This window comes from Perognathus longimembris, chromosome 21 (genome assembly GCF_023159225.1).
Source record: "Perognathus longimembris pacificus isolate PPM17 chromosome 21, ASM2315922v1, whole genome shotgun sequence".
Lineage (NCBI taxonomy): Eukaryota > Metazoa > Chordata > Mammalia > Rodentia > Heteromyidae > Perognathus > Perognathus longimembris.
The window spans coordinates 12,475,065-12,500,362 of NC_063181.1; the positions used below are offsets into that span (position 1 = coordinate 12,475,065).

General features: G+C 46.5%; 1 protein-coding gene across 3 annotated transcripts; it reads right to left on the reverse strand.

The window, feature by feature from the left end:
• Positions 1-917: 917 nt before the first annotated feature.
• Tmem192 (transmembrane protein 192) lies at positions 918-18,446 on the reverse strand. 3 transcript variants are annotated; one of them, XM_048330671.1, is made up of 6 exons: positions 18,383-18,446; positions 15,975-16,121; positions 13,487-13,754; positions 4,571-4,705; positions 2,468-2,570; positions 918-1,383 (listed from the first exon to the last, which is right to left on the reverse strand). In XM_048330671.1, exons 1-6 carry the CDS (start codon positions 18,407-18,409, stop codon positions 1,254-1,256), a joined length of 810 nt encoding a protein of 269 aa, XP_048186628.1. In that variant the 5' UTR covers positions 18,410-18,446; the 3' UTR covers positions 918-1,253. The 3 variants fall into 3 exon arrangements, with proteins under 3 accessions (XP_048186628.1, XP_048186627.1, XP_048186629.1); XM_048330670.1 differs by having other exon boundaries at positions 15,975-16,136; positions 18,383-18,442; XM_048330672.1 differs by lacking the exon at positions 15,975-16,121 and having other exon boundaries at positions 18,383-18,442.
• Positions 18,447-25,298: the final 6,852 nt, after the last annotated feature.

Consider the following 25,298-nt stretch of genomic DNA (forward strand, 5'->3'; position numbering starts at 1 on the left):
TATAGGAAGTATAATACTTCCTGTTTCAAGTGTTTACTTTTCTGTCACTTCTGATACCCAGTTTCATTTATTGTTGGAGATGTTCATTGTTGGGTTTAGAAAAGTGGTGATATTGAAGCTAGGAGCTGGTGACTCACGCCTTTAATCCTAGCTCCTAAGGGGGCTAAGATGGTGTTTCAGAGCCAGCCAGGGAAAAGAGTCCCCCAAAACTTATTTCTAACCTTAAGAATCTGATACTACTGGGCGTGGCTGTGCATATCATATCTATATATGCAATCCCAGCACTAGAGAAAGGATTGAAAGTTGGAAGCCAGCTCAGGTTACAAAGCAAGTTCGAGGCCAGCTAGGCCTCAACACCAGAAGTATTAAAACATTTGAGCTGAGGATGGCACTTAATGGTGAAGCACTTGCCTAACATCTGCAAACTGGGATCCAACCAAACACCACACATAGAAATCCACACATTATGTCAATATGACACTTTATTCTGTTAGCATTTTAAAGTGCGATCCAGCACTAACACCAGCACTTCTCGCCCTATTTAAATAAGATTTTAAGTCAAAGAAGGTTCTATCCCTACAACTGAACTTATTGGTTCAAAAAAGGATATAATCAACACTGAAATACATGGCAACTTCCTGAAAGGTAAAAATAAAGTGAATACATTTGTCGGTGTGTGCCAGTGCTAGGGTTTGAACTCAGAGCCTGGGTGCTGTCCCTTAGCTTTTCACTCAAGGCTAGTGTTCTATACCACTTGTACCACACCTCTACTTCCATCTTTTTGGTGGTTAATTGGCAAGAAGAGTCTCAGGAATTTTCCTGCCCTGGCTGGCTTCAAGTCTTGATCCTCAGATCTCAACCTCTTGAGTAGATAAGATTACAAGTGTGAGCCACTAGAGATGGCCGCCTGGAATGTATAAGTTTAAAACTGTTTAAAATAGATTGTCCCAGTAGACTTCCTTTACGAGGAGCCAAATTATTACAGGGTTCTTCAAGTGTACCTTTGATCTCAGGAAAAGCCAAGAAGTTAAATTATTTCAAAATGTACAGAACAAACATTTTCCTCAAGCTCTCAAGGCTAGTCCCAAAGACCTTCCAAACGACCCCCACACTCCCTTCTACCAAACAGCCACACAGGGAAGAAGCAAATCCAGGCTTCCACCGGACAGGAAGCTGTTGCCCGGCTGCGACTTCTGGCTCCCCATGGGAGCTGACAGGTGGAGGGTGTGAAGTGACTCTCATTAAAGCAGTAGTCACGCTTGCACGCCTAGCTCCGGGCAAGTGAGCGCCAAGAGCCGCTTACTCAACAGCACATTGTGCCGCTTCAGACTCACGATGATGTCCCCTTGCTTCTCAACAATTTCTTCTAAGCTTGAAAGGGTCCTGCAACAATCAGGAAATAAACAGGTTACACGAATTCACCACCACTGGGTGTTGTGTTTGTGTGTGAGCCAGCTCTACAGGGCAGGATAGGCTTGGTGCCTTTTCTTAGGTGTTACAGATAGGGGCAATATTCCAAAGTGACATAGTGACCTTCTTCTGAATCATGAGAGTAAGCAGTGATTAGGCTTGAACTCAGGGCCTGGGTGCTGTCCCTAAGCTTGTTTGATCAAGATGAGGGTTCTGCCACTTGAGCCCTGCTCCACTTCCAGCTTTTTGGTGGTTAATTCAAGGGTGTCAAGGACTTTTCTGCCGAGGCTGGCTTTGAACCAGGATCCTCAGCCTCCGGATTAGCTAGGATCACAGGCATGAGCTACTAATGCCTGGCTACTTCCTTTTTGGTAGTTTACTGGAGTCTCATGCCTGGGCTGGATCATCAGATCTCAGCCTCCCAAGTAGCTAGAATGATAAGGGTTCATAACTGTTACCAGGTTGGGGGGGGAGGTTCCACGCCCCCCAAGAGCCCACCACTCAGAGACAGTCTCAAGCAAAAAGATGGATTTATTGGGGAAGCAAAAAGCCCGGCCAGGGACGCAGCACAGACTTGGGAGCTGCCACTGTGCTCCGCCCCCCAGTAGTCCTCAAATTGGGGTTTATAAAGGTAAAAGCATAGCACAGATGTAGAGGCCTGACGCAGGGGGTACAGCAAGCAAGCCATTTACAGAAGCAGAGTTTTGGGGTCAGGTCAACCTAATCTACTTCCCCCAACATTTCCTACCATGTTTCCCTAATCAAAATGGAGTCAGCTTTGCTCCCTACAACAATAACTATCTTTTCCTCCCTTTTGAAATACTGGGGATGGAGTTCAAGGCCTTGTGTATGCCAAGTAAGTGCTCGACCCATCGACCCATGCATTCCCATCCCAACCTTCAAAGAAATATTTAAAAATCTTGCTGAGTTACTGAGACAAGCCTGGAAGCTGGATGCCACGTGGCCCCCCCACGTAGCTGGGGTGCGTGGTGGGGCCGTCACTACACCTCGCAGCAGAGATCCTCTCTCATCTTCTTGTTCCCAACTCACGCCTTACCTGAATCCTGTCTCTGAAGGAATACTGTTCGGGTAAGTGTAGATTTTTTCTTCTTCAAGGACATCAGGTTGTGGTTTAGCTCTATTAAATCTTCCAATTTTCACTAAAAGCACAAAGTCATTATCAGAGTACTTATTTCTGAAAAACATCGATGTTTATTGCAATTTATTCCTATGTTTATTCTGTAATTCCAATTATGTTTGGAAGAATTGGCTGTTTCCAAGTAAGTCAATAGAAGGGAGTGGAGGACAGTTTGATCGTGGCACACTGCATGCATGCGTGGAAATGTCACACTAAATCTCCTCTTTGCACAGCTAATGTATGCTACTAAGTTAACATGCATGGGATTGCACCATACTGTGACTACACAGGTGTGCTCCTAAACAGAGTTGGTCATTTGGAAGTCTACCCAGCCCATCACTAAGGGGAATACAGAGGCTGTCATTGTGCAATGACAGTCATCGCTGGGGTTTACTGGGCACTTACTAAGACACTTTAGCTGCTATGGGTGGATGAGCTCATTGAACTTTCATAACCCGTGGAGGGGGCGATATTACTACCTTATACAAATGACCAAGTACAGCCTTAGCCAGGTTCCCAATCAGAGTCACAACTTCAAAGCCCTGCTGTTGACATGGCTTTGTGAGTTTCCAGATGCACCTCCCCTGGTGCACTGCACAAGTTATGGAATCATAACTGCATAGTGTTTGAAAAGTGGTTTCTTCCACTTGGGATATGTTTTCATGACTCATTCGTGTAACAAGCATATATCGGTATGCTATTATGTAAAGCAAGGCAGCAGACAGATAGGCAGATAAGAAGCCAGGGAAGTGAGGTACACAGCAAGAGAAATATAGATTTGTTTTCAAGATGGGGCGATTCATTGTGTTCAAGGTTCTGGAAGAACCAGTGAGGTGAGGGCTCAAAGCGGGTGTTCATGGCCATATCTTCTCTCCCTAAAACACAGACTCCAGCAATGCATCCTGCCTCAGCCTCTACAGAGTGCTGTGATTACCAGCATGCCCTTCTAAGACCCAGCTGTGTATTTATGATTTTACTTATGCACTGTGCACACATGCTGGCACTGGGACTGAACTCATTTGGCTTGTTGAATCAAGTTTGGCACTCTGCCACTTGAGCCACAGGGCCACTTCTGTCTTAAGTGGGTTTGTTTGTTTTTGATGGTTAATTGGGGATAAGTGTCTCTCGAGCTGTCTGCCAGAGCTAGCTTCAAACCCAGATGAGATTCTCAGATTCCAGCCTCCTGAACAGCTAGGATCACAGACGTGAGCTAGCAGTGGTTTTAACTTTAAACCAAACTTACTTTGATTTTTGGAAAGTAATTTTGTGGCTGCTCTTTCCTGTGCCTCTAACCCCTAACACACACTCAAAAGGCTTCACTTCAGTTGACAAAAACTTATTTTATTTTTTAGCCAGTCCTGGGGCTTGAACTCAGTGCCTGAGCACTGTCCCTGGCTTCTTTTTGCTCAAGGCTAGCACTCTGCCACTTGAGCCACAGTGCCACTTCTGGCTTTTTCTATATATGTGGTGTTGAGGAATCAAACTCAGGGCTTCATGTATACAAGGCGAGCAATCTACCACTAGACTATATTCCCAGCCCAACAAAAACTTACTACTGATTCAAATGCATGGCACTCATAATCTGACTTGTTGAACTGAAACCCCTTTGGGCTACTACTAATGAACTACTTATTTGTGACACAAATTCAGAAAAGAGATGTGGTGGTTGAAATCTTCCTGATGGTTTGAGCCATGAAGGAAAGACAGTGCTAAGCAGGTTCTCAGCTAATGAGGGCAAGTTACTGCTGTCTGAAATCTTGGGCTATGTATGCTTCAAGCTCAGAGGAAGGGCTGTCTTCTAATGGCCACATGAGAATGGACTAAGGGAGAGAGTGAGGCTGAATATGGTCCATATGGTCGTTTGCATATACGAAAACCGTGAACCTTGCTGGAGTTGTTTGAAGGGGAAGAGTGACAAAGGGGCATGCACTTGGGGCAAGCATGGTCACCCCCTTCCCTTCATACAACTGATACATGCAAAACCCAACCAAAACAGAACCCCAGCCTAGCTGTAGTTCTCACCTGCATACAGGAGCAGCCAGGTAAGGGAGCAGATGAGCTCCAGGCCCAGGGTGGTGAGGATGAGGAGAAGGAAGAGCCAGCTGAAGTCGGGGAAGGAGTGCTGCAGGCCCAGGAGTAGGAGCAGACTGGTGTTTCCTGAGGAGAGGAAACACCACCGTCAGGGGCAACTTGAACTAAAGATGCTTCTGGACAATACACAGGAGGCCTACACGTTGCTGGTGCCACAGCCAAGTTTGTAGTGATCCGTGAGAAGTTCCAGCACATTCTGTGAGCACTCATGGATGGATGATTGGCTATGGAAAATAACCTTTTGCCATAGCTGCTATTACAGCAGAGCTGTGCTTGCGTGGGGTAATGAAAGCAGACACCGACCTCGCCCAGAGAGCTAGAGCCACCACAGAGGAGGAGATGGACGTGTGATTGCCTTTATGCAGAACCCACGTCAGTTCAAGATCCCACACTGGCTCCTGAGTGGACCGAGGGGTGTAAAAGATGGAAACCACCACTGACTTTCTGGCCAATGGTCTGGACAATAACTTAGTGAAGACCTGGAGTGCCTGAAGGAGACTGGAGCCCACGGAAGGCTGCACCATTTCTAGCGCCTTCAACTCAGAGGCCAACACACCAAGACCACGGGCGACTGTGGTCCTGTTGTGGGTGTGTCCCAGAAGAAACGAGCCCACAGGCCTCTTCTGCTCCTGGTTTATATAGGATGGGCGTGGGGCGATGCTTTCGGCCTAGTGCTGGTGGCTCCCACCTGTCACCCTACCTACTGAGGATCTAGGTCAAAGTCAACTCGCAGGAAAGTCCCTGAGACTCTTAGTTCCACGAAGAAATTGTTCTGTGTTAATGTTCGTAGACTTCATAAGCCTTGTAGATTAGAATGATGATGTCCAACATTGGGAATGTTAAAAAAAAAATTAAAGGGGGGAAGGGGCGGGAGTAGGGGAGGGAAGGTGGGTGAAAAATGAGGAAGGGGGTAACTATGTACTATCTTATGTATGTAACTATAAACCCTCTGTAATCACCTTGACAATAAAATAAAAATTAAAAAAAGACTCTTAGCTCCAATGAACCACAAAAATCTGGAAGTGGAGCTGTGGCTCAAGAGGTAAAGTACCAGCCTTGGGTAAAAAGCTAAGAAAATGTGCCCTGGCCTGGAGCAGTCCCCATTCCCAGCCCCCCCCCCCCGCCCCCATTCAAATAACTATGCTGTGTGGAAGGGAAACTGCTCCTCAAAGAGCAAAACTTTCTTCTAATTTTGAAAGAAACTACCCCAATGGGCTGGGGAATGTGGCTTAGCGGTACAGTGCTTGCCTAGCATGCATGAAGCCCTGGGTTCGATTCCTCAGCACCAAATACACAGAAAAAGCTGTGGCTCAAGAGGTAGAGTAGCAAGCCTTGAGCAAAAAGAAGCTAGGGACAGTGCTCAGGCAGGCCATGAGTTCAAGCTCCAGGACTGGCAAGAAAAAAAAAAGAAAAAAGAAACTGCCCCAAACCCAAAACCACGAAGTTTCTCCTTCAGTTCTAGTAAGAAAGTCATATCTGTTCAGGAACTCCCCCAGGGACAAAGACTATGATAAAGGCCAGCAGGCCACACCTATGGTTTGGGGCCGTTTATGCAAACCTTTCTCTCCACCTCCCCCACCCCCAATTCTCCCCAGGCCACCTCTGATGACTACAACCCACCACGTAATCCCCTTCATCTGCCCTTTAAGGTTCCCCCCACCCCCAATTGGCATATGAGACCTGTGGCAAGCCTTAACTAGCACCTCCTAAACTTTGAGCATGGGGTCTAAAGGACCTGTTTTCACCATCACCAAAGAAACAGGAAGACACCCAGTTGGCCTTCATTCAGTATTTACTTCCCAGTTCCCAAACGCCAGTCATTTCCTGAGTGACAGGAGGGAGGGAACATCTTTTATTATAACTGGTTTAGGTTTAAACTCCCTAAAACACTCAGGATTTCCTAGATGATTGAATTGCTTTGTTATTTATAACAACCCCAGCCCAGCCCAGCAGAGTTTATGCAGATGGGACTAGTAGGCAGGGCCTTACACAGCCTGAGGGGTGGGGGGAGTAGGCCCCAGGACAGAAGTTCCAGAATTCTTGAAATTCTTGAGCAATAATAACCGGAGCTTTCCAGTCACCAAGAGGGTGGAGCACCCATCCTCCAAGGCAAGGGTGGCCTCCGCCCCAGACTCCCAGAGCAAACCTTTGTTATAAATCCATACACAGAAGTGGGGTGGTATAGCCATGACTTTCTAGAGCCATTCTAGCAAATTGTGCAAATGGATATGCTCATAGAAAGCTGGACTTATACTTAAGGTCATCAGAAGTAGGCAGGCATGGGGTTACTGTAGGGATTAAATGGGGGTGTCCTTTGGGATGGAGCCAATTCACTTCTTCTGTGATCAACACAAGGCAAAGCTTGGGAGGACACGGTGATGGTTGCGGTGTGTGTGATTGTTTTGTATTTGAGGGAGGGTAGCCCAGGCTGGCCTTCAACTCTCCATTCTCCTGCCTCAGCTACCCCCTCCAAACTCAGCAAAGCACAGATTTGATTAGTTTTTTTGGGGTGCTGGAATTGAACCTTGCAGATTAAACAGCCACTCTCTCCCTGAGCTACGGACCAGCCTTCCTACTTACTTGTAAGCAATTTAACTTCATTTGACCCTTTTTAAAGTTTGAAGAAAGTCAAAGTTACCTACAAAACCTTATCTCAGAATTTCCTTGTTTAACATATTTATCAGACAGTTATTAGAAAAACAAGGTGAAGGTCTACCTCCCACAGGGCTCCGCAGATACCCCCTCAGTTCAGTTACCTAGGTAACTGGCACACCTGGAGGCAGTTTCCACTCTTCTCTGAGGTCCCACCCTAATCCACCTAGACACACCTCCCCACCCCTGCCCTAGAGAGGGAGTGACTCACTAGAGAGCGGGAGCACGTGCCTAGAGTTTAGCGGCAGGCCAGCAGCAGTTCAGCTGAATTAAGTTCTCTTTTACCCAAACACCACGTGGTATTCTCCATCACTGGTTGTCTACTTGAACATCTCTCACACAAGGATTATTTGTATGTCTTCTATTCTCCCCCTCTCTTCCTTCTCTCTTGCAGATCTATGTACATAGTTCAGGCTGGCCTTGAACTCACAATCTTCCTGCCTCAGGCTCCACATGCTGAGTTATAAGCATCTTACCATGGCCAGTTGTACCATAACTTTTCTGTTGTATTCTTTCCACAGTTCTTATTCCTTTCCATTTCTTTCTGTTTGTGTGCCCATACTGTGGCTTGAACTCAGGGGTTCATGGTCTCACTGGCTTTTTTTGCTCACCACTGGTGATCCACAACTTGCTAGGCCTCCAGTTCCAGCTCTTTGCTGATTAATTAGAGATACAGAATCTTGAGGATCCAGTGCTGGTGGTTCACACTGGTAATCCATTACTCAGGAGGCTGAGATCTGAAGATGGCAGCTCGAAGCCAGCTTGGGCAGAAAAGTTTGTGAGACTCTTACCTCCAGAGAAGTGGCCCTGTGGCTCAAAGTGGTAGAGTGTTGACCTTGAACAAAAGAGCTCAGGGACAGTGTCCACTAGGCCCAGAGTTCAAGCCCCATGACCACCACCACCAACACGAACACCAAAAAACTTGAGGACTGGTCTGCCCAGTAGCTTCAAATTACAATCCTCAAATCTCAGCTTCCTAAGCAGCCAGAATTACAGACTGGAGCTACAGGTATCCAGTTTTTCTACTTCATGATTTGAAGTATGATTTGAATCACAAAGCTACTCTTGTTTTTGTTTTTTTTTTGGCCAGTCCTGGGCCTTGGACTCAGGGCCTGAGCACTGTCCCTGGCTTCTTCCAGCTCAAGGCTAGCACTCTGCCACTTGAGCCACAGCGCCCCTTCTGGCCGTTTTCCATATATGTGGTGCTGGGGAATCAAACCGAGAGCCTCATGTGTAGGAGGCAAGCACTCTTGCCACTAGGCCATATTCCCAGCCCAGGGAACCCCTTTCTTTGAGTCCGTAGAAACAGCAGGCTCAGACAAAGTAATGGGCTTGGGGAAGGGCAAACCTAAGCCGAATAACAGTAGCCCAAAGCAGCTTGACCTTGGCAAAAGAAAGTAAAGAGGAAGACCACTCAGTCTAGGGGAAGCTTCAAGAAGGGAAAGATTTAAGGCTAAGACCAGTCACACCCAGAACCAAGAATTGCATTGCTTTGTTTACAGTTAACTGGAATTGTAATAACTAATAGCAGTTCCGCTTCTGTCTCTTTTTGTATTTTGCCAGTACTAGGGCTTGGACTCAGGGCCTGAGCCCCGTTCCTGCTTCTTTTTGCTCAAGGCTAGCACTCTACCACTTGAGTCATAGTGCCACTTCCGGCTTTTTCTATATATGTGGTGCTGGGGAATCGAACCCAGGGATTCATGTATACGAGATGAGCACTTTACCACTAGGCCATATTCCCAGCCCCCAGTTCTGCTTCTGTATGTCTGTCTGTTTGCTTTGCCTAACTTGCCAGACAGCCTGTGTGTGGTATGACTCTTACCCCATGACCACTTGCAAGTGGTACATGTGATACTTGCCTTTAAAATCTCAGCCCTATTTGGCCCTGGCGCTGTCTGTCACCACCCCAGTGGTGGCAAACAAATGCTGTGCACAGCTTAAGACTCATAGCCCAACTGAGTGCTGATGACTATTGTCATGGGTTCGAGGTCCACCTGGGTATCTGGTATACAACATTCCCAAACAGCCCTCCCCACTCACGGTCACTTCCTCAATGTACAGCAGAAATTCCCTGCACGACAATATACAGGTTTTTAATGTGCTGTCTTTTTTTTTGCCAGTCCTGGGGCTTGAACTCAGGACCTGAGCACTGTCTCTGGCTTCTTTTTGCTCAAGCTAGCCTAGCACTCTGCCACTTGAGCCACAGCGCCGTCTGGCCTTTTCTGTATATGTGGTGTTGAGGAATAGAACCCAGGGCTTCATGTATGCAAGGCAAGCACTCTACCACTAGGCCACATTGCCAGCCCCCTTTCTGTGTCCTTTCAGGCTGGCCTTGAATTGCCCTCCTCCAGTCCCTGCCTACAGAGTGTTAGGATTGTAGACATGGCCAGCCTACCAGACTAAATTATATTTTATTTGCTATTCATTACAAGGGATACTTGGGAGTGGTATGGTAGCACAAGCCTGGAATCCTAGTACTTCATAAGCAGAGGCAGAATACTAAATCTGGGGTCAGCCTAGGCTATATAGTGAGAACTGTTAGTCTGCCCTGGACAACAGCCCCTCCCCACTTCTTTACCAGCCAGAAATCAGTAATCACCTGTCAATCACCTGACTATGAGTCAGCAAAGGACCCCACAGTGAGGTCACTTCCTGGACTTCCCTGGCCAAGCCTTCCTCAGGCAGTGAGAGGTTCCCTAGGCTCTGAGATCAATTCCTATCACTACGGTCCCACCTCCCACCTTTTCGTAGATAATCTGGCGCAATACTAGTCTTCCTTCCTTTTTTTCTTCATCTTTCTCTCCTTTCCCTTTTTCTTTTTCCTTCCTCTTTGCCTCCCCATACCTCCATCTTGTGTGGGCTGGCAGTTTGCTTTCCCCTAAACAGACTCTTTTCTGCCACCCTGTGGTAGGTTTCCTTTCCGGTGAATCTTATTACTGTCTCAGGACTGGCGATGTGGCTCTCCAGTGGTAGAGTGCTTGTTTCGTATACATGAGGCCCTGGGTTTGATTCCTCAGCACCACGAATATAAAAAGTGGCGCTGTGGCTCAAGTGGTAGAGTGCCAGCCTGGAGCAAAAAGAAGCCAGGGACAGTGCTCAGGCCCTGAGTCCAAGGCCCAGGACTAGCAAAAAAAAAAAAAAGAAAAAAGAAACCTGTCTTAAAAAAGGGGGGGGGGGGGGGGCGGGCTGGGAATATGGCCTAGTGGTAAGAGTGCTTGCCTCATATACATGAAGCCCTGGGTTTGATTCCTCAGCACCACATATATAGAAAATGTCAGAAGGGGCGCTGTGGCTCAAGTGGCAGAGTGCTAGCTAGCCTTGAGCAAAAAGAAGCCAGGGACAGTGCTCAGGCCCTGAGTCCAAGCCCCAGGACTGGCAACAAAAATTAAAACAAAACAAACAAACAAAATAAACAGAGTGAGCAAATAGAAGAATTGAAGCTCCTGCCCTAAACTCTTTGATTTTCTGAGTCCTTACAGGAGCGACAGGAAAGTGATATGGCTATCTGTGATGTATGCTTCTATGTCCAACTGTTACAGCAGATCATGAAGGATATTATTATGTTTAAGAAGAATTTAAGCTGGGTGTCAGTGGCTCATGCCTCTAATCCCAGCTACTCAAGAGGCTGAGATCTGAGCATCTGAGCTCAAAGTTAGCTCAGGCAGGAAAGTACCCGAGACTCATCTCCCACTGACCACTACAAAGCTCAAAGTGGAGTTATGGCTCAAAGATAGTGTCAGCCTTTAGTGAAAAAGGGACAGCACTCAGCTCTTGAGTTCAAACCCCACTACTAGCACAAAATAAAACAAAACAGAAACAAAACTATTTCCAAACGTCATGGGAGAAACTGAGTATTATTTTGGTCATTTAGTTCTTTCAGGAGTAAAAGTTCTGCTTTTGTTTTTTGTGATGGTGACATCTTCTGGCCAAATAGAGTGCTACACTAAGCCAGGTGCCAGTGGTTCGTGCCTATAATCCTACTCAGGAGGCTGAGATTTGAGGATCGCCGTTCAAAGCCAGCTGGAGCAGCAAAGTCCACGAGAGTCTTATCTTTAATTAACCACTAAAAAACTGGAAGTGAAGCTGTAGATCAAGTGGGGGAGTGCTGACCTTGAGCAAAAAAAACAAACAAAAAACCATGGATAATGCCCAGGTCCCGAGTTCAAATTCTAGGGTGGGTGTGTGTGTGTTTTGGGGCCACACCGACAGTGTTACACTTCAAAGTTGGACAACCCCCTCTTCCTCCAAAGCTCATCCTCAAAGGAGGCAGGCCAAATAAGGAAAGCTGTCAGCCCACCAGAGTCAGTCAGCTGTCATATCCAAACAATGTTCTCTCCTGATGCAGAGTTCACCTCCACTGAGAATTTCACTCTCAGAGTATTCTTTAAGATAAGACATGAACAAAACAAAAAATTAAATTTTGTGGATCTGTTTTCTGGGGAAAAACTGAGTTTCTAATCTGGATTCAGAATACTTAAAAGATTTAATATGCACTCAGATTGAAGAAGGTCATGTGTGTGTGTATGTATGTGTGTGTGTGTGTGTGTGTGTGTGTGTGTGTGTGTGTGTGTATGCACATGCGTGCCAGTTCTTATGGCCTGGATGCTAGCCCTCAGTTTTTAGTTTTTTGAGTTTGTGTTTTTTCTGCCAGTCTTGAGGCTTGAACTCTGGGCCTGGGCACTGTCCTTAAGCAACTTTTGCTCAAAGCTAGCACTACCATTTGAGCCACTGCGCCACTTCTGGCTTTTTCTGTGATTTAATTGGAGATAAGAGCCTCACAGACTCTCCTTTCCTGTGCTGGCTTTGAACCATGATCCTCACATTTTAGCATCCTGAGTAGCTAAAATTATAGGTGTGAGCTACTGGCACCAGCTTGTCCCTCAGTTTTATGCTCAAGGCTGGTGCTCTACCCTTGAGCCATACCTCTACTTCTGGCTCTTTTGGTGGTTAATCGGAGCTGAGCCTCAACGACTTTCCTGCCTGGGCTAGCTTTGACCTATGATCCTTATATCTCAGCCTCCTGAGTAGGCAGGATGAGCAGGTACCATGAATTGGCTCCCCGCCCCCTTTGTTCAGTTGTGGGGCTTGAACTCAGGGCTTGGGCACTGTTCCTGAACTTTTAAGCTCAAGACTAGCACTTTACCACTTTGAGACACAGGGCCACTTCTAGTTTTCTGGTGGTTAATTGGAGATAAACGTCTCAGACTTTCCTGCCTGGGCTGGCTTTGGAATCTCCATCCTCAGATCTCAACCTCCTGATTAGCAAAGGATTTATAGATACAAGCTAACAGCACCCGGCTAGAGGATCTTAACAGGTAACTGTGGCACTAAAATCCTAAAGTTCAGTTGAATTCAATTACACCTTTCTACTGTTGAGACAGTAAAGAAAAGCAGGCTTCATGCTTGCTAAGCCCTGTGTGCATCTTCTACCTTTGCCTTCATTAATTATAGCCCAAGTATGTAGTTTTTGTTTGGTTTGTTTTTGCCCATACTGATGCCTCACATTCTCTGGCTTTCTGGCTCAAGGCTGGAATTCTAACAGTTGAGCCACACCTCCACTTCTGGCTTTTTGATGGTTAACTGGAAATAGTGTCTCACTAACTTTCTGACTGGGCTGGTTTCAAATGGGAATCCTTAGATCTCAGCTTTCTGAGTAGCAATGATTACAGGCATGAGCTACAAGGCTGCCCAAGCCCATGCATGTTTTCAAGTTGCTCGTTTTGGATAATACACCTTCCTACAAACTTTCCATCACTACCTCCTATAGCAAGAAAAGCACTGGATCTAGTCGAAAGAAGCCCTGTGCTCATCCTCAGAAATACCAAACTGCAATTATGTTTTCTTCTCCTTGAGCACAGTCAGCCCACCGATAACAAAGAAAACCCCGACTAGAACAAAGGAAAATAAAGGTTGTATAAGCCTGGAAAGCTTCAAGGCAGTGGCCGCCACGCATCACTCTCCCAAAATGAGATTGAGAATCTAGACTATAAAATCAACTTTCCTGTGTGTGTCTGAGTGTGTTCTGAGACAGGGTCTCCCTAGGTAGCCTAGGCTGGATTCAAACTTACAATCCACTGGCCTCTGCTTCCCGTGTGCTGGGATCAGAGCTGCACAAGACCTGGGGCTTCACACGGCTTTCCTGCTGTCACTTTTCAACACACCAGCCACAGAGAGCTGGCACCCAATGAGGCTTACCAGTGGAGTGAACCATGAAGGCGAGGCTTTTAAGATGCCTGGTGGATCGGTATATCCGGTTATAGCCCAAGTTTCTCACTCTGCTGTGGTGACACTGGATGTAGCGCTCAAGAAACACATGCAGAATCCACAGGATCACTTTTCCAAGAATTATGACTGTCTGAACTTTCAGGGGGTTTGTGTAATTTCCAGGGCACTTGTCATCATCGTTTGGATTGTTGAAGGTACAAAGCACACCTGTTAAAAATGCTAAAGTCACGAATACAACCTGTTGGAAAGGAAAGTGGCAGGTTTAATGTTCAATATGTACAACTGGGGAACAATAATCACTATCCCAGAAAACATGACTTATGCTAGCCTATATATGTAATATATAATATGTATATTCTATACTATATAATACACGCATTATATAGCATAGTATATATTGAGTGTATTATATAGTATATGTTACATACTATATATTATATAAACATTATATATTATCCATAAATCATGTATAATATATTGAATGTAATATATAAGTGACATATATGCACAGAGACATACATATATTTGGCAGTATTGGGGTTTGAACTCAGTACAATTGCAATGACTTGCTTGTTCACTCAACTCAACACTCAACCATTTAAGCCATGCCTCTAGCCCAGGTTTCTGCTTATTATTCTCAAGGACTTCTCTGCCTGGGCAGAATCTGGACCTCACCCTCCTGAGTAGCTACAATTATAGGCATGAATAACCAGTTCCCAGCACTACCCCCCCCCCCCACCTCGGCTTTTTTTGTGTGTGTGTGTGCCAGTCCTAAGGCTGGAATTCAGGGCCTGGATGCTGCCTCTGAGCATTTTGCTCAAGGCTAGTGCTCTACGACCCGAGCCACAACTCCACTTTCTGCTTTTTTCGTGGTTAGTTGGAGGTAAGAGTTGCATTGGGCTTTTCTGCCTGGGCTGGCTTCAAACCTCTGCCACCAGTGCCTGGCAGTAGCCTTGTTATTATTATTTTTGCGCCAGTCCTGGAGCCTGAACTCAGGGCCTGAGCACTGTCTCTGGCTTCTTTTTGCTCAAGGCTAGCACTCTGCCAACTTGAGCCACAGCGCCACTTCTGGCTGTTTTCTGTATATGTGGTGCTGGGGAATTGAACCCAAGGCTTCATGTATAGAGGCAAGCAATCTAGCACTAGGCCATATTCCCAGCCCACAGTAGCCTATTTTTATATGTGAACTTAAATACCCTTTTTAACCAGTTATAAAATCCACAACCTGGGAAGTGCTTCCACAGAGCAACCAACAGGGGAACTGGTGGTGTAGTTCAGCAGTAGTACACCCGCCTTCCATGTCTAGATCCCAGAAGGAAGAAAGCAATAGTGTGGCCCAATTGTCTTTAAGGGGGGAAGGCCCTTTGCATATGTGCTAACTCTGTATCTGCTCCTATGAATTTAGCAAAAGACACTGAGAGAAAAAAAAAAAAAGACACCGAAAGAGCTATAAAGAAAAGCTTTGAAAGCTGGCATGGACATTCAAGGCTAAGCTTCCAACCCCGGCGAGATTTACACAGAATGAATCTCTTAAGTGCATCTGATCTGTCAAGGTGATTTGTGGAGACTCAAGATTTGTATTACCAAAAAACAAAACAAGACTCATGTTACCACAAAGTAAAAAGCTGAAAAGTTAACATTCTCTACAATGGAAAATGTACACTAAACCCAAAGGATCCATTTTTATACAAAGAAGAATGTAGAAAATGTTCTTCCTTATTTTGAGGACCAAACTATGTGTGCTAAGTAAGCACTATGACATTTAAACTACAATTCCAACCCTTTTATTTTTATTATTTATATTTAATTTTATTTTTTTGAGACAGGATCTTACTTGTGTAGTCCAGCTTGGCTTTGCATACAAAGCCCTTCTGACTAAGCTACATGTGGTTTTGACCAAATGTGGTTAAACAAGCAATAAATTAAAAACCAAAATCCAAGCTTGGCACCAATGGTTCATTCCTATAATCCTAGCTACTCAGAAAGCTGAGATCTGAGGATCTCGGTTCAAAGCCAGCCCAGGCAGGAAAGTCCATAACACTTTTTATCTCTAATTAACCACCAAGAAGCCAGAAGGGCTGCAGAGCTCTGGCCTTGAGTGAAATACCTAAGGGACAGCCTCCAGATCCAGGGTTTAAGCTCCCGTACTTGGACAAAAGAGACAGGGGAGAGGCAGGGAGGCAGAAAGAAGCAAAAAAGGAAGGGGTTTCCCAAAAGCAAGGATTCAAGTGAGAAAGGCAGAATCTGAGCAGTGTTGAACGGCAGCACGCCTTGAGCGAAGGTTGGCCAGTGTTACAGGATATACATGTGTAAACATGTCTACAGTTTCAGTTTTCTGAATTAGAGGCGTGAGCACAAAGCTGTGTCCATTTGAAGATAAGGCCCCCCTGCCCTCTGAGGAGTTCAGATAGTTTTAGGAACATCACCCCTGCAGATTCCCCTTCTCCATCCAACTCACGTGTAAAACCAAGAGAAGACTTGCAACGAGGACGGTGGGGAGCGGATGAAACCTGGGTCTGAAGTGCGCCTGCAAGGAGTGATGGGGGAGAAGCTGGGTGTCCAGAAGGGGCTCTTCTTCCACACTCTGGATGATGTCCAAGGAGCCCTGGGGGGCAAAACACTGAGGCCGTAGTCATTACTTTCTCAATCACGCCTCCAAGACAAACCCACCAAATTAGAAAGCTTTTATGACCACTGCAGCACATGCCTGTAAGCCCAGCCCAATGGGAGGTGATGAGGAACATCACGATTACAGGCCGTTCAGACAAAGTTAGTGGGATCCCTTTCTCAACCAACAAGCCAGAGTTCGTGGAAAGTACCACGGGGAAGGGGACCGAAGGCCCATCCTGGGAAATACAGTCACTTTTTCTGGTGTGTGCTGGGACTGTGGCTTGAGCTCAGGGTCTCACACTCTTGCTTGGCTTCTTCCACTCAAGGCTGGTGCCCTCCCGCTTGAACTACATCTCCACTTCCAAGAGCATTAAAGACTACTCTGAAAAGTATCTAGAGCAAAAAAAAAAAAAAAAGTGCTGGAGGGTGTGGCTCAAGTGGTAGAGCACTCTGCCTAGCAAGCTGATGGGACTGAGTTCAAACCTTAGTAGTGTCAAAACAAGCCAGCAAGCAAAAAAAAAAAAAAAACACAAAAAACAGAACATGCCAGGTGTGTTGGTAGCACAATTACCTGCAATCCAGAAGGATCACAAATTTGAGGCAAACTGGGGCTACCTAGCAAGTTCCAAGCCAGTGTAGGCTACCTTGTAAATTACCCTGTTGCAAAAAAATAGATAAATAACGCAAGAGACTGAGGTATAGATTTGTGGGAGATGGTTTCCCTGGAACAAACAAGGTCGGGGGTTCCATTTCCAACACTGAGAAAACAAAAAATAAAAACGAAACACTGTGCAACTTAGAGGCAAAAGAATGTTCTTGTCAAAAGACAGTGTGAAGAAAATCTCCTCTAAATAACTACTGTACACGCTTGACAAACACAATGAGAATTAAAATGAGTTGAAAAAAATCCATTTTTGTTTGTTTCTGAGACAAGGTCTCACTACGTAGCCCAGGCTGACTTCAACTATACACCTGATTCTCCTGCTTTAGTCTCTCCAGTACTGAGACTGCAGGTGTGCACCACCCTACCTGATGCAATTCTTTAAAAATTATATAGAGGGGCTGGGAATATAGGGTACATACAGATAGAGAAAAAAAAAAGGGTTCCGTGGTGTAACAAACTAGCCCATCTATGGTCTCAGTTACCTAAATTGTTGTGTTGTTTTTGTGTTTTTTTTTCCCAGTCCTGGGGTTTGGATTCAGGGCCTGAGCACTATCTCTGGCTTCCTTTTTGCTCAAAGCTAGCACTCTACCACTTGAGCCACAATGCCACTTCCAGCCTTTTCTGTGTATGTGGTGCTGAGGAATCAAACCCAAGGGCTTCATGCATGCTAGGCAAGCACTCTACCGCTAAGCCATATTCCCAGCCCCTCAGTTACCTAAATTTTTTAAAATTTTATTTTATTTACTGGTGTGTGTTTGTGCATGTGTCTGTGCACACACCTGCGTGCTGGTCCCGGAGCTTGAACTCAGGGCCTGGGTTCGGTCTCTGAGTTGCCCTACCCCAAGTCCTGCATTCTACCACTCGAGCCGCAGTTCCACTTCTGGCTTTCTGGTGGAGATGGAGTCTTAGGGACTTTCCTGCCGGGCTGGGAATTCCGGTCCTCGGATCTCAGCCTCCCACAGGAAGAAACAATTTAACTCCAGTCGCTCTATGCACAGGAGTCTCTCGTAGGACTGAAACCTTACTTTTTATGCTAACCCCTATAAACTGATCAAATGTGGCATTGCATTAAATAGTGCGATAAAAACTACAGAACAAACACATGCATCCCCTACAACTGTCTGCAGAAACTTCTGCAAAGGGAAGACTTTTTTTTTTCAGGTATGCTATCATTCTGTACCGTGTACGGCGGTGTGCGTGCGTGTGTGTGTATACACTGTTTTAAGTAGTCTGTTTTGGGTACATCTGAGATTTACACATCTTTCTTCCGTGCCCGGGTTCGCACCAGTCCCGCCCGGGCCCCCGCAGGCCGCAGGCCGGGGGACTCGCCCCGACTCCGGGGAGGAAGGGTTACCAGGCCGCACGCGCGTCACGTGACGCCCCCCAGTTCCGGGACCCAGGACGCGCTCGCACGTGGGCCAGAGTCTCCCCCCACACCCCAAACCTGCGCACCCAGACGCCCCCACCCCGCCCGCACCCCGGCAGGCCAGCCAGAGTCCCCCCGCCCTCCACCCCCAGGACCCCGCCCCGTGCGCCCCAGCGCCGGAAGAAGGGAATCCCGGGGACAGCCGCACGCCGCCCGGTGCACTCACGTCTTCCATCCGGCTTCCCGACGCCATTTCCCGACGCCGGACGCCGGAGCCCCAACCCGGCCGGCCGCCCCCCTCCCGGCCTGCCCCCTGGCCTCCCCGCCGCGCCCGAGCACCAGGGGCTCCCGGAAAGACGCCCGAGCTCGGCCACGCCCACTGCGGCGCCAGTCACGCCCACCGTGGGGACGGGGCCCGCCTCCTCAATGCTGATTGGTCCAGGTGACGAGGGGGCGGGCCCCAGAGGCTGACCTAGGCCTGGGGGTCCTGGGGATTCCTCCTACTGCAGCTCCACCTGAACTGCCTTGGTGGCCTTTCAACAGTTGTTGGACTGTGTTGCCTCTGTTTAAAACATTCGCTTTTTTGTTGCTATTTACAGGCAAAAACACTGTGTTTAGATAGATCCAGAGGTGAAATGCTACCCCACCACTAGAGGGACAGAAATAAAATAAAGATTCCAATTTCTATGATATATTTGCAGATCTCACCAATGGGAAACAGTGCAGCTTGGAATTTTTAGGGCCTTTTTTTTTTTTTTTTTAACAGCTTTTAACTCAGGCTGGCCTCAGATTCACGAGGCAGAGCCTCTAGAGAAACTTTTTTTTTTTTTTTTTTTTTTTGGCCAGTCCTGGGCCTTGGACTCAGGGCCTGAGCACTGTCCCTGGCTTCTTCCCGCTCAAGGCTAGCACTCTGCCACTTGAGCCACGGCGCCGCTTCTGGCCGTTTTCTGTATATGTGGTGCTGGGGAATCGAACCTAGGGCCTCATGTATCCGAGGCAGGCACTCTTGCCACTAGGCTATATCCCCAGCCCCTCTAGAGAAACTTTTGAGGCCATGTTGGGCTATATTTGACCTGAGACCTAGTGTCATCAAACCAAAGGAAAAGATTGTGTAAGACTCCACGTGATCTTAAAGTCTCATAATCCTAACATTCTATGAATGGTTTCTCAAGAACTCAAGTGGACATGCCGGTTCCCCTCAACCTTTGATGTTGAAATTTGCCAAGCCTAAAGTAATGTCAAAAGACCAGTGCAACAAATTCCTCTATCCCTTGCATTGATTTATTATCGTTTTTATTGCATTAATATAATGCCACATTTGCTCTGTGTGTAGTTGTATGTCCATATTTTTTTATTTGTCATTTTTTTTTGTCAGTCATGGGTCTCAATGTATAGGATTTTTTTTTTTTTTTTGGGCCAGTCCTGGGGCTTGAACTCAGGGCCTGAGCCCTGTCCCTGTTCTTTTTGCTCAAGGCTAGCACTCTGCCACTTGAGCCACAGCACCACTTCTGGCCATTTTCTGTATATGTGGTGCTGGGGAATTGAACCCAGGACCTCATGCATATGAGGCAAGCACTCTTGCCACTAGGCCATATCCCCAGCCCCATATATTTTTTTAATGATAGGGTTTCCCTGTGCTGCGCAAGCTAACCTATTGAATTTCTGGTTTCAGGAATTCAGCCTCCTGAATAGCTGGGTTTAAAGGCATGTGACACTGCCCAACTGACTGTTCTTTTCCTGTTTGTTTCACAGACCAGAATGCTATCAAAGTTCACACACTGCATTTACATTTTTTTTTTTTTTGGCATCTCTGGGGCTTGAACTCTGGGTCTAATTGCTATCCCTCCTGAGCTTTTTTTGTTCAAGGTTAGCTCCCTACTACTTGAGCCACATAGCTGTATTTCTGGCTTTTTTTGGCATTTAGTCCGAGATAAGAGTCTCGGAGACTTTCCTGTTCTGGCTGGCTTTGAACCTTTCATCTTCAAATCTCAGCCTCCTGAGTAGCTAGGTTATAGATGTGAGCCATTGGTGCCCAGTCACTGAATTTGATTTTGTCAAGACATATATTAATAATACATATATTTATATTTACTTATTATATGTTACATGTAAATTTATGTATTTATATTATGTATTTATTTGTTTGTATATATTATACTTAGGGACAGAGAGAGGGAGAAAGAGAGCGAGAGCGAGAGCAATCTCCTTACATGAGATTGACACACACACAGGAGGAACCATTGAAATTCTGGCTTCCTTCCTCCTCCCTCTCTTCCCCCTCCCACTTCTCTCTATGATAAACTGCTGGGGGGAGGGGCCAGGTGCACCCAGTTCTCTTTGTGGGCTCAGAGCACTGCATTGTGTGTAATTAAGTATTTAATAAATGCTTTTTGATTAAGTGCAGCGGGATCACAGCAGGTGAAAAGCACTCTGTTCAATCGCTCTGATGAGATGATTTTTTTTGGCAGAGGTCCAGGTGGCAGCCATGCTACATGCCCTGTGATGTTTTGGCAAATCACCTCATCATATCTCAATTCATTTCTCCCTGAGATGGAGAGTTCTCATACCTGTCTCACAACGTTCCCGTGCTTTTTTTGTTGTTGGTGGTGGTGGGTTTTTGCCAGTCCTGGGAACTGAACTCCGGACCTGAGCACTGGCTTCTTTTTGCTCGAGGCTAGCACTCTGCCACTTGAGCCACAGCACCACTTCTGGCTTTTTCTATATATGTGGTGCTGGGGAATCGAACCCAAGGCTTCGTGTAGACAAGGCAAGCACTAGGCCATATTCCCAGCCCTGCTTCCGTGCTCTTTTTGACAGTCAGATGCTTGGAATTTGAAGGCCTTTCCTTTGATCAGTAAAGGAGTTCTGGTATCTAGCAGCAAGGTCGAGAAGTGAGCAGCTCCTTAAAAGAGATTTGTGGCTCTTTCCCATGAACCACCATTGCACGAGTAAGGAAGGGAGACAGTCGGTTCTGGGTTTGCTCTGGCAATGAAGACAAGGATTCCAGGAACTCACTTTTTTATTTTATTATTTTTGTGCTGGCACGATGGCTTGAACTCAGAGCCTGGGCAATATCCCTAAGCTCTTTCACTCAAGGCTGGGAATTCTACCACGTGAGCCACAGCTCCACTTCCAGCTTCTAGGTGGTTAACTGTAGATAAGGGTCTCAGTCTCATGCACTTTTTCCTGCGGGGGTGGGGGGGGAGGGGGCAGGCGGGGGGGGGGAGGGTGCAGGCGGCGGGAGGGGGGGGGGGCGGCTTTCAACTGCCATCCGCAAATTTCAGCCTCCTGAATAGTTAAGATTGTGGATGTGAGCTACTGGTGCCCAGCCATTTCTTTTCTTATGATCAGAGAAAATAGATTTATTAACTTGGGAGAGGGCAAAGTTAAGCACTTCATTAACTTTAGATTTGCATAGATGAATTGGTGTAGAGAGGTCCACATAATCATTAGACATTCCCAGTGCCAGGTGTGGCCTTGGTTATGGAAGGAGTCTCAGTTCTCTCTCTCTCTCTCTTTTTTTTTTTTTTTTTGCCAGTCCTGGGCCTTGGACTCAGGGCCTGAGCACTGTCCCTGGCTTCTTTTTGCTCAGGCTAGCACTCTGCCACCTGAGCCACAGTGCCACTTCTGGCAGTTTTCTGTATATGTGGTGCTGGGGAATCGAACCCAGGGCTTCATGTATTAGAGGCGAGCACTCTTGCCACTAGGCCATATCCCCAGCCCCTCAGTTCTCTTTTAATTCGGGAAGCCCACAGGAAAGGATGCTAGGCAAGGTGGGAATGGATGGCTCAGAGGCTCAGTAGCAGCCGCCCCCATAGTATAGCACACACTGTTCACTGCGCACCCGGGCATAGACTCGCAGACTTTCTAGAGGCACCAGCTTCATTCTGTGCATTCAGGCCACATTCTGTTCTCCCGTGGGGCCTGTTTATACTCTCCCTCTAGCCAAGGATGGCCACCCAGGGCCATGCGCGCGCATCCAGGCTCAAGGCTGTGTGCAGGACCTGAAGTAGCGCATGCGTACAAGACTCACAGTCACACTGCTAAGCAGAACCTGTTGACTCCCAGTTTAATGCTTGAAAATGAGCAAGAACATCAGATCCTGAGTTCAGGCCCTACAACCTGCAAAATAAATAAATAAGATTATCACCAGGCGCTGGTAACTCATGCTTGTAATCCTAGCTACTCACAGGCCTGGTGTTCAAGTCCCACTATCTACACAATCAATCAATCAATGAAGGTTAAGGTTGGGGCTGCAGCTTAGTGGTAGTGCTGGGCCAAGGGGCTTCAATCTTCAGCATCTCAAGTGAGGGAGGGAAGAACAAAACAAAAGAAACTCAACGTCTCTGCACACATGGAGGCAGTCAGAGGCAATGGAATTCCAGAGAAAATGGAGGCTTGGGTACCCGTGGCTGGGGCGCTCCCCATGGCAGGAACCCACTTGTTAGCTTCAGCCCTCTCGCTCTTTATCTTCACTTTTTCTACAAGAAACCAGACACCCGTGGATTCCATAGTTTCCTGAGACCTGAGGAAAGGAGTGTTGTACTGGCTCAGCTCTTTCCCTCTCCTGCATTTGTCTGCTTCCTTCTTGGAAACAAAGGAAGTGTTTCTTCTTGCTTCCTGCATAACTGTTTAGCATGAATACTTTGTTGTTTGAGCAGGCTCTGGATGCCCTACTCCCAAGGAAGTGAATGGCTAACCCCAGCCTATCCAAACCAGTGAATTCCAAATGTGCCCAAACCACACCGACGCAGTTCTCAGATTGGCCACTAGGGGACGCAGTTCCTCTGTTAGTCACATGGAGGCTGCCTCCTTTCTCACCAAATGAGACACTATTTTGTGCTTCTAACTAGGTGCTGAGAAATTGGAGTGAGGGTTGTTGGTTTTTTTTTTTTTTTTTTTTTTTTTTTGCAGTCCTGGGACTTGGGACTCGAGGCCTGAGCACTGTCCCTGGCTTCTTTTTGCACAAGGCTACCACTCTAGTACTTGAGCCACAGCTCCACTCCTAGCTTTTTCTGTTTATGTGATGCTAAGGAATTGAACCCAGGGCTTCATGAATGCTAGGCAAGCACTGTACCACTAAGCCACTTTCCTAGCCCCAGGAAAGGGCTTTTGGAAGATGTGTTCATCTGTTTGCCCCTAAGGCTGCCTGCCTCCCTTAACTTCAGCCAATGGTGCTTACCTGTAGTCCCAGGTACTTAATTAAGAGGCAGGAGGATGGCTGTGTTATGTGAAGGCCAGCACATGATTTTTGTACTCAGTGGAAGACCATCTCAGGCAAGATGTAAAGTGTAATGAAAGTAGGGTTTATTGGACTAGAAAGGGGGCTTGCAGAGGTGAAAGTAGGTCCTCCGAAAGAGAGAGAGAGAGAGAGAGAGAGCGCAAGGAGAACCACAACAACTACTCTGGCACGGAGTCAGGTGCATCCCCAGGAGCAGCCTAAGGGGATGATTGACAGGAAGGTTATGGAAGAATCACTTCACACCTCAAGAACAGCTCTCAGGGGCTGGGAATGTGGCTTAGTGGTAGAGTGCTTGCCTAGCATGTATGAGGCCCTGGGTTCGATTCCTCAGTACCACAGAAACAATAAAAGAAATAAAATTATCAACGAGTAGCATTCCAGAGCAAAACTCATCTTTATTTTATTATTTGTGCCGGTACTGGGGCTTGAACTCAGGGCTTTGTGCTCCCACTTGGTGTTTTCTCTCAAGACTGGCACTCTACTAGTTGAGCCACACTTATGCTTCCGGGTTTTTATTGGCTAATTGGAGAGAAGAATGTCACAAACTTTTCTGCCCAGGCTGGCATTGAACTGTGATCCTCAGATCTCAGTCTCCTGAGTAGCTAGGGTTACAGGCGTGATTCCCCAGTGTCCTGTTGGAGCACAGTTAAACTTGGGGCAGGCCTTCTTGTTAGCACTCATCAGATCTCCTCTCTCTGGGTAAATGGTGGGCGTGCAGCCTTGTGAGGGTGGAGTGAGAGGGAGATGCACAGACAACTAGAATCTCAGCATGTATGCATTCTCCTTTTAGCCTGAGAAATATAATGACTGTCTCAAAAAGAAAAAGAAAAAAATGAGACTTCAACTAATGTGTCTCCAAGACTCAGAATCGTCATTATTGTTGTCATGGTTACTAAGACCAGTATACATTAAGCAGTTGCTTTATACCTGCATACTCTTTTCATTCTATGAGACAAAATAAAAAATGAAAAAAATAAAAAGAACTGGGGATGTTGCTCACGAGGTAGAGCTCTTAAGCTCTAGGTCCCCAGTTCAAACCCCAGTACTAATAAAACAAACAAAAACAGGGAAACTTGGATAAAGTGGTTTTTCATAGACACTGATTTTGTACCTTCACTCTTCCTCTGTGTGCGTGCGTGCGTGCGTGCGTGCGTGGTGACTAGGGTTGGAACTCAAAGTCTCATGATCTCAAGGCAGGCACTTTCCTGCTAAGCTATGCCTCCAACTCATATATATAGTGTGGGTTCTGGGGCTTGAACTCAGGATGTTGATACTGTCCCTGGGCTCTTTTGCTCAAGACTAGAGCTCTACCACTCTAGCCACTTGCTTTTTGGTGGCTAACTAGAGATAAGAGTCTCTCAAACTTTTCTGCCCAAGCTGGCTTTGAACAGCAATCCTCAAATCTCAGCCTTCTGATTAGCTAGGTTTACAGGTGTGAGCCAACAGAGGCCAGCAAGAGCCCCACATTTTTAGATTTTTATTAATTTACCTTATTGGTGTTAAGAAGGTAATATACAGAGGGTTTACAATGACATGAGTCAAGTAATGACCACATTTCCTTTTGTACAGTGTCTTCCATTCTCTCTCTCTCCCTCTCTCCCTCCTGTCTCCACCCACAAGTTGTATAGTTCACTTCCATCAGTGTCCAGTGAACTCCACTGCTGCCCTTTTTCACTCTTTTTCCCTTGAGTTCTATATCCTACCTACCTCCCTTCCTGAAGCTATACAGTTGAATATACCATACATAAAGGAAATAAGACATGATCACCAAAAAAACCCAGAAAAAAATAGAAAAAAGAGATCTCTTTTTTTCGTCTGGGAATATGGCCTAGTGGTAAAGTGCTCACCTCGCATACATGAAGCCTTGGGTTCGATTCCTCAGCACCACATATATAGAAAA

Coding starts and splice junctions, on each gene's coding strand:
- Tmem192 (XM_048330670.1), bottom strand. CDS start 18,409: ATGGCGTCGGGAAGCCGGATGGAAGAC. Junction 16,137..18,382: donor CGGGAAGCCGGATGGAAGAC/GTGAGTGCACCG, acceptor CTACGGCCTCAG/TGTTTTGCCCCCCAGGGCTC. Junction 13,755..15,974: donor GTCTTCTCTTGGTTTTACAC/GTGAGTTGGATG, acceptor CCTTTCCAACAG/GTTGTATTCGTGACTTTAGC.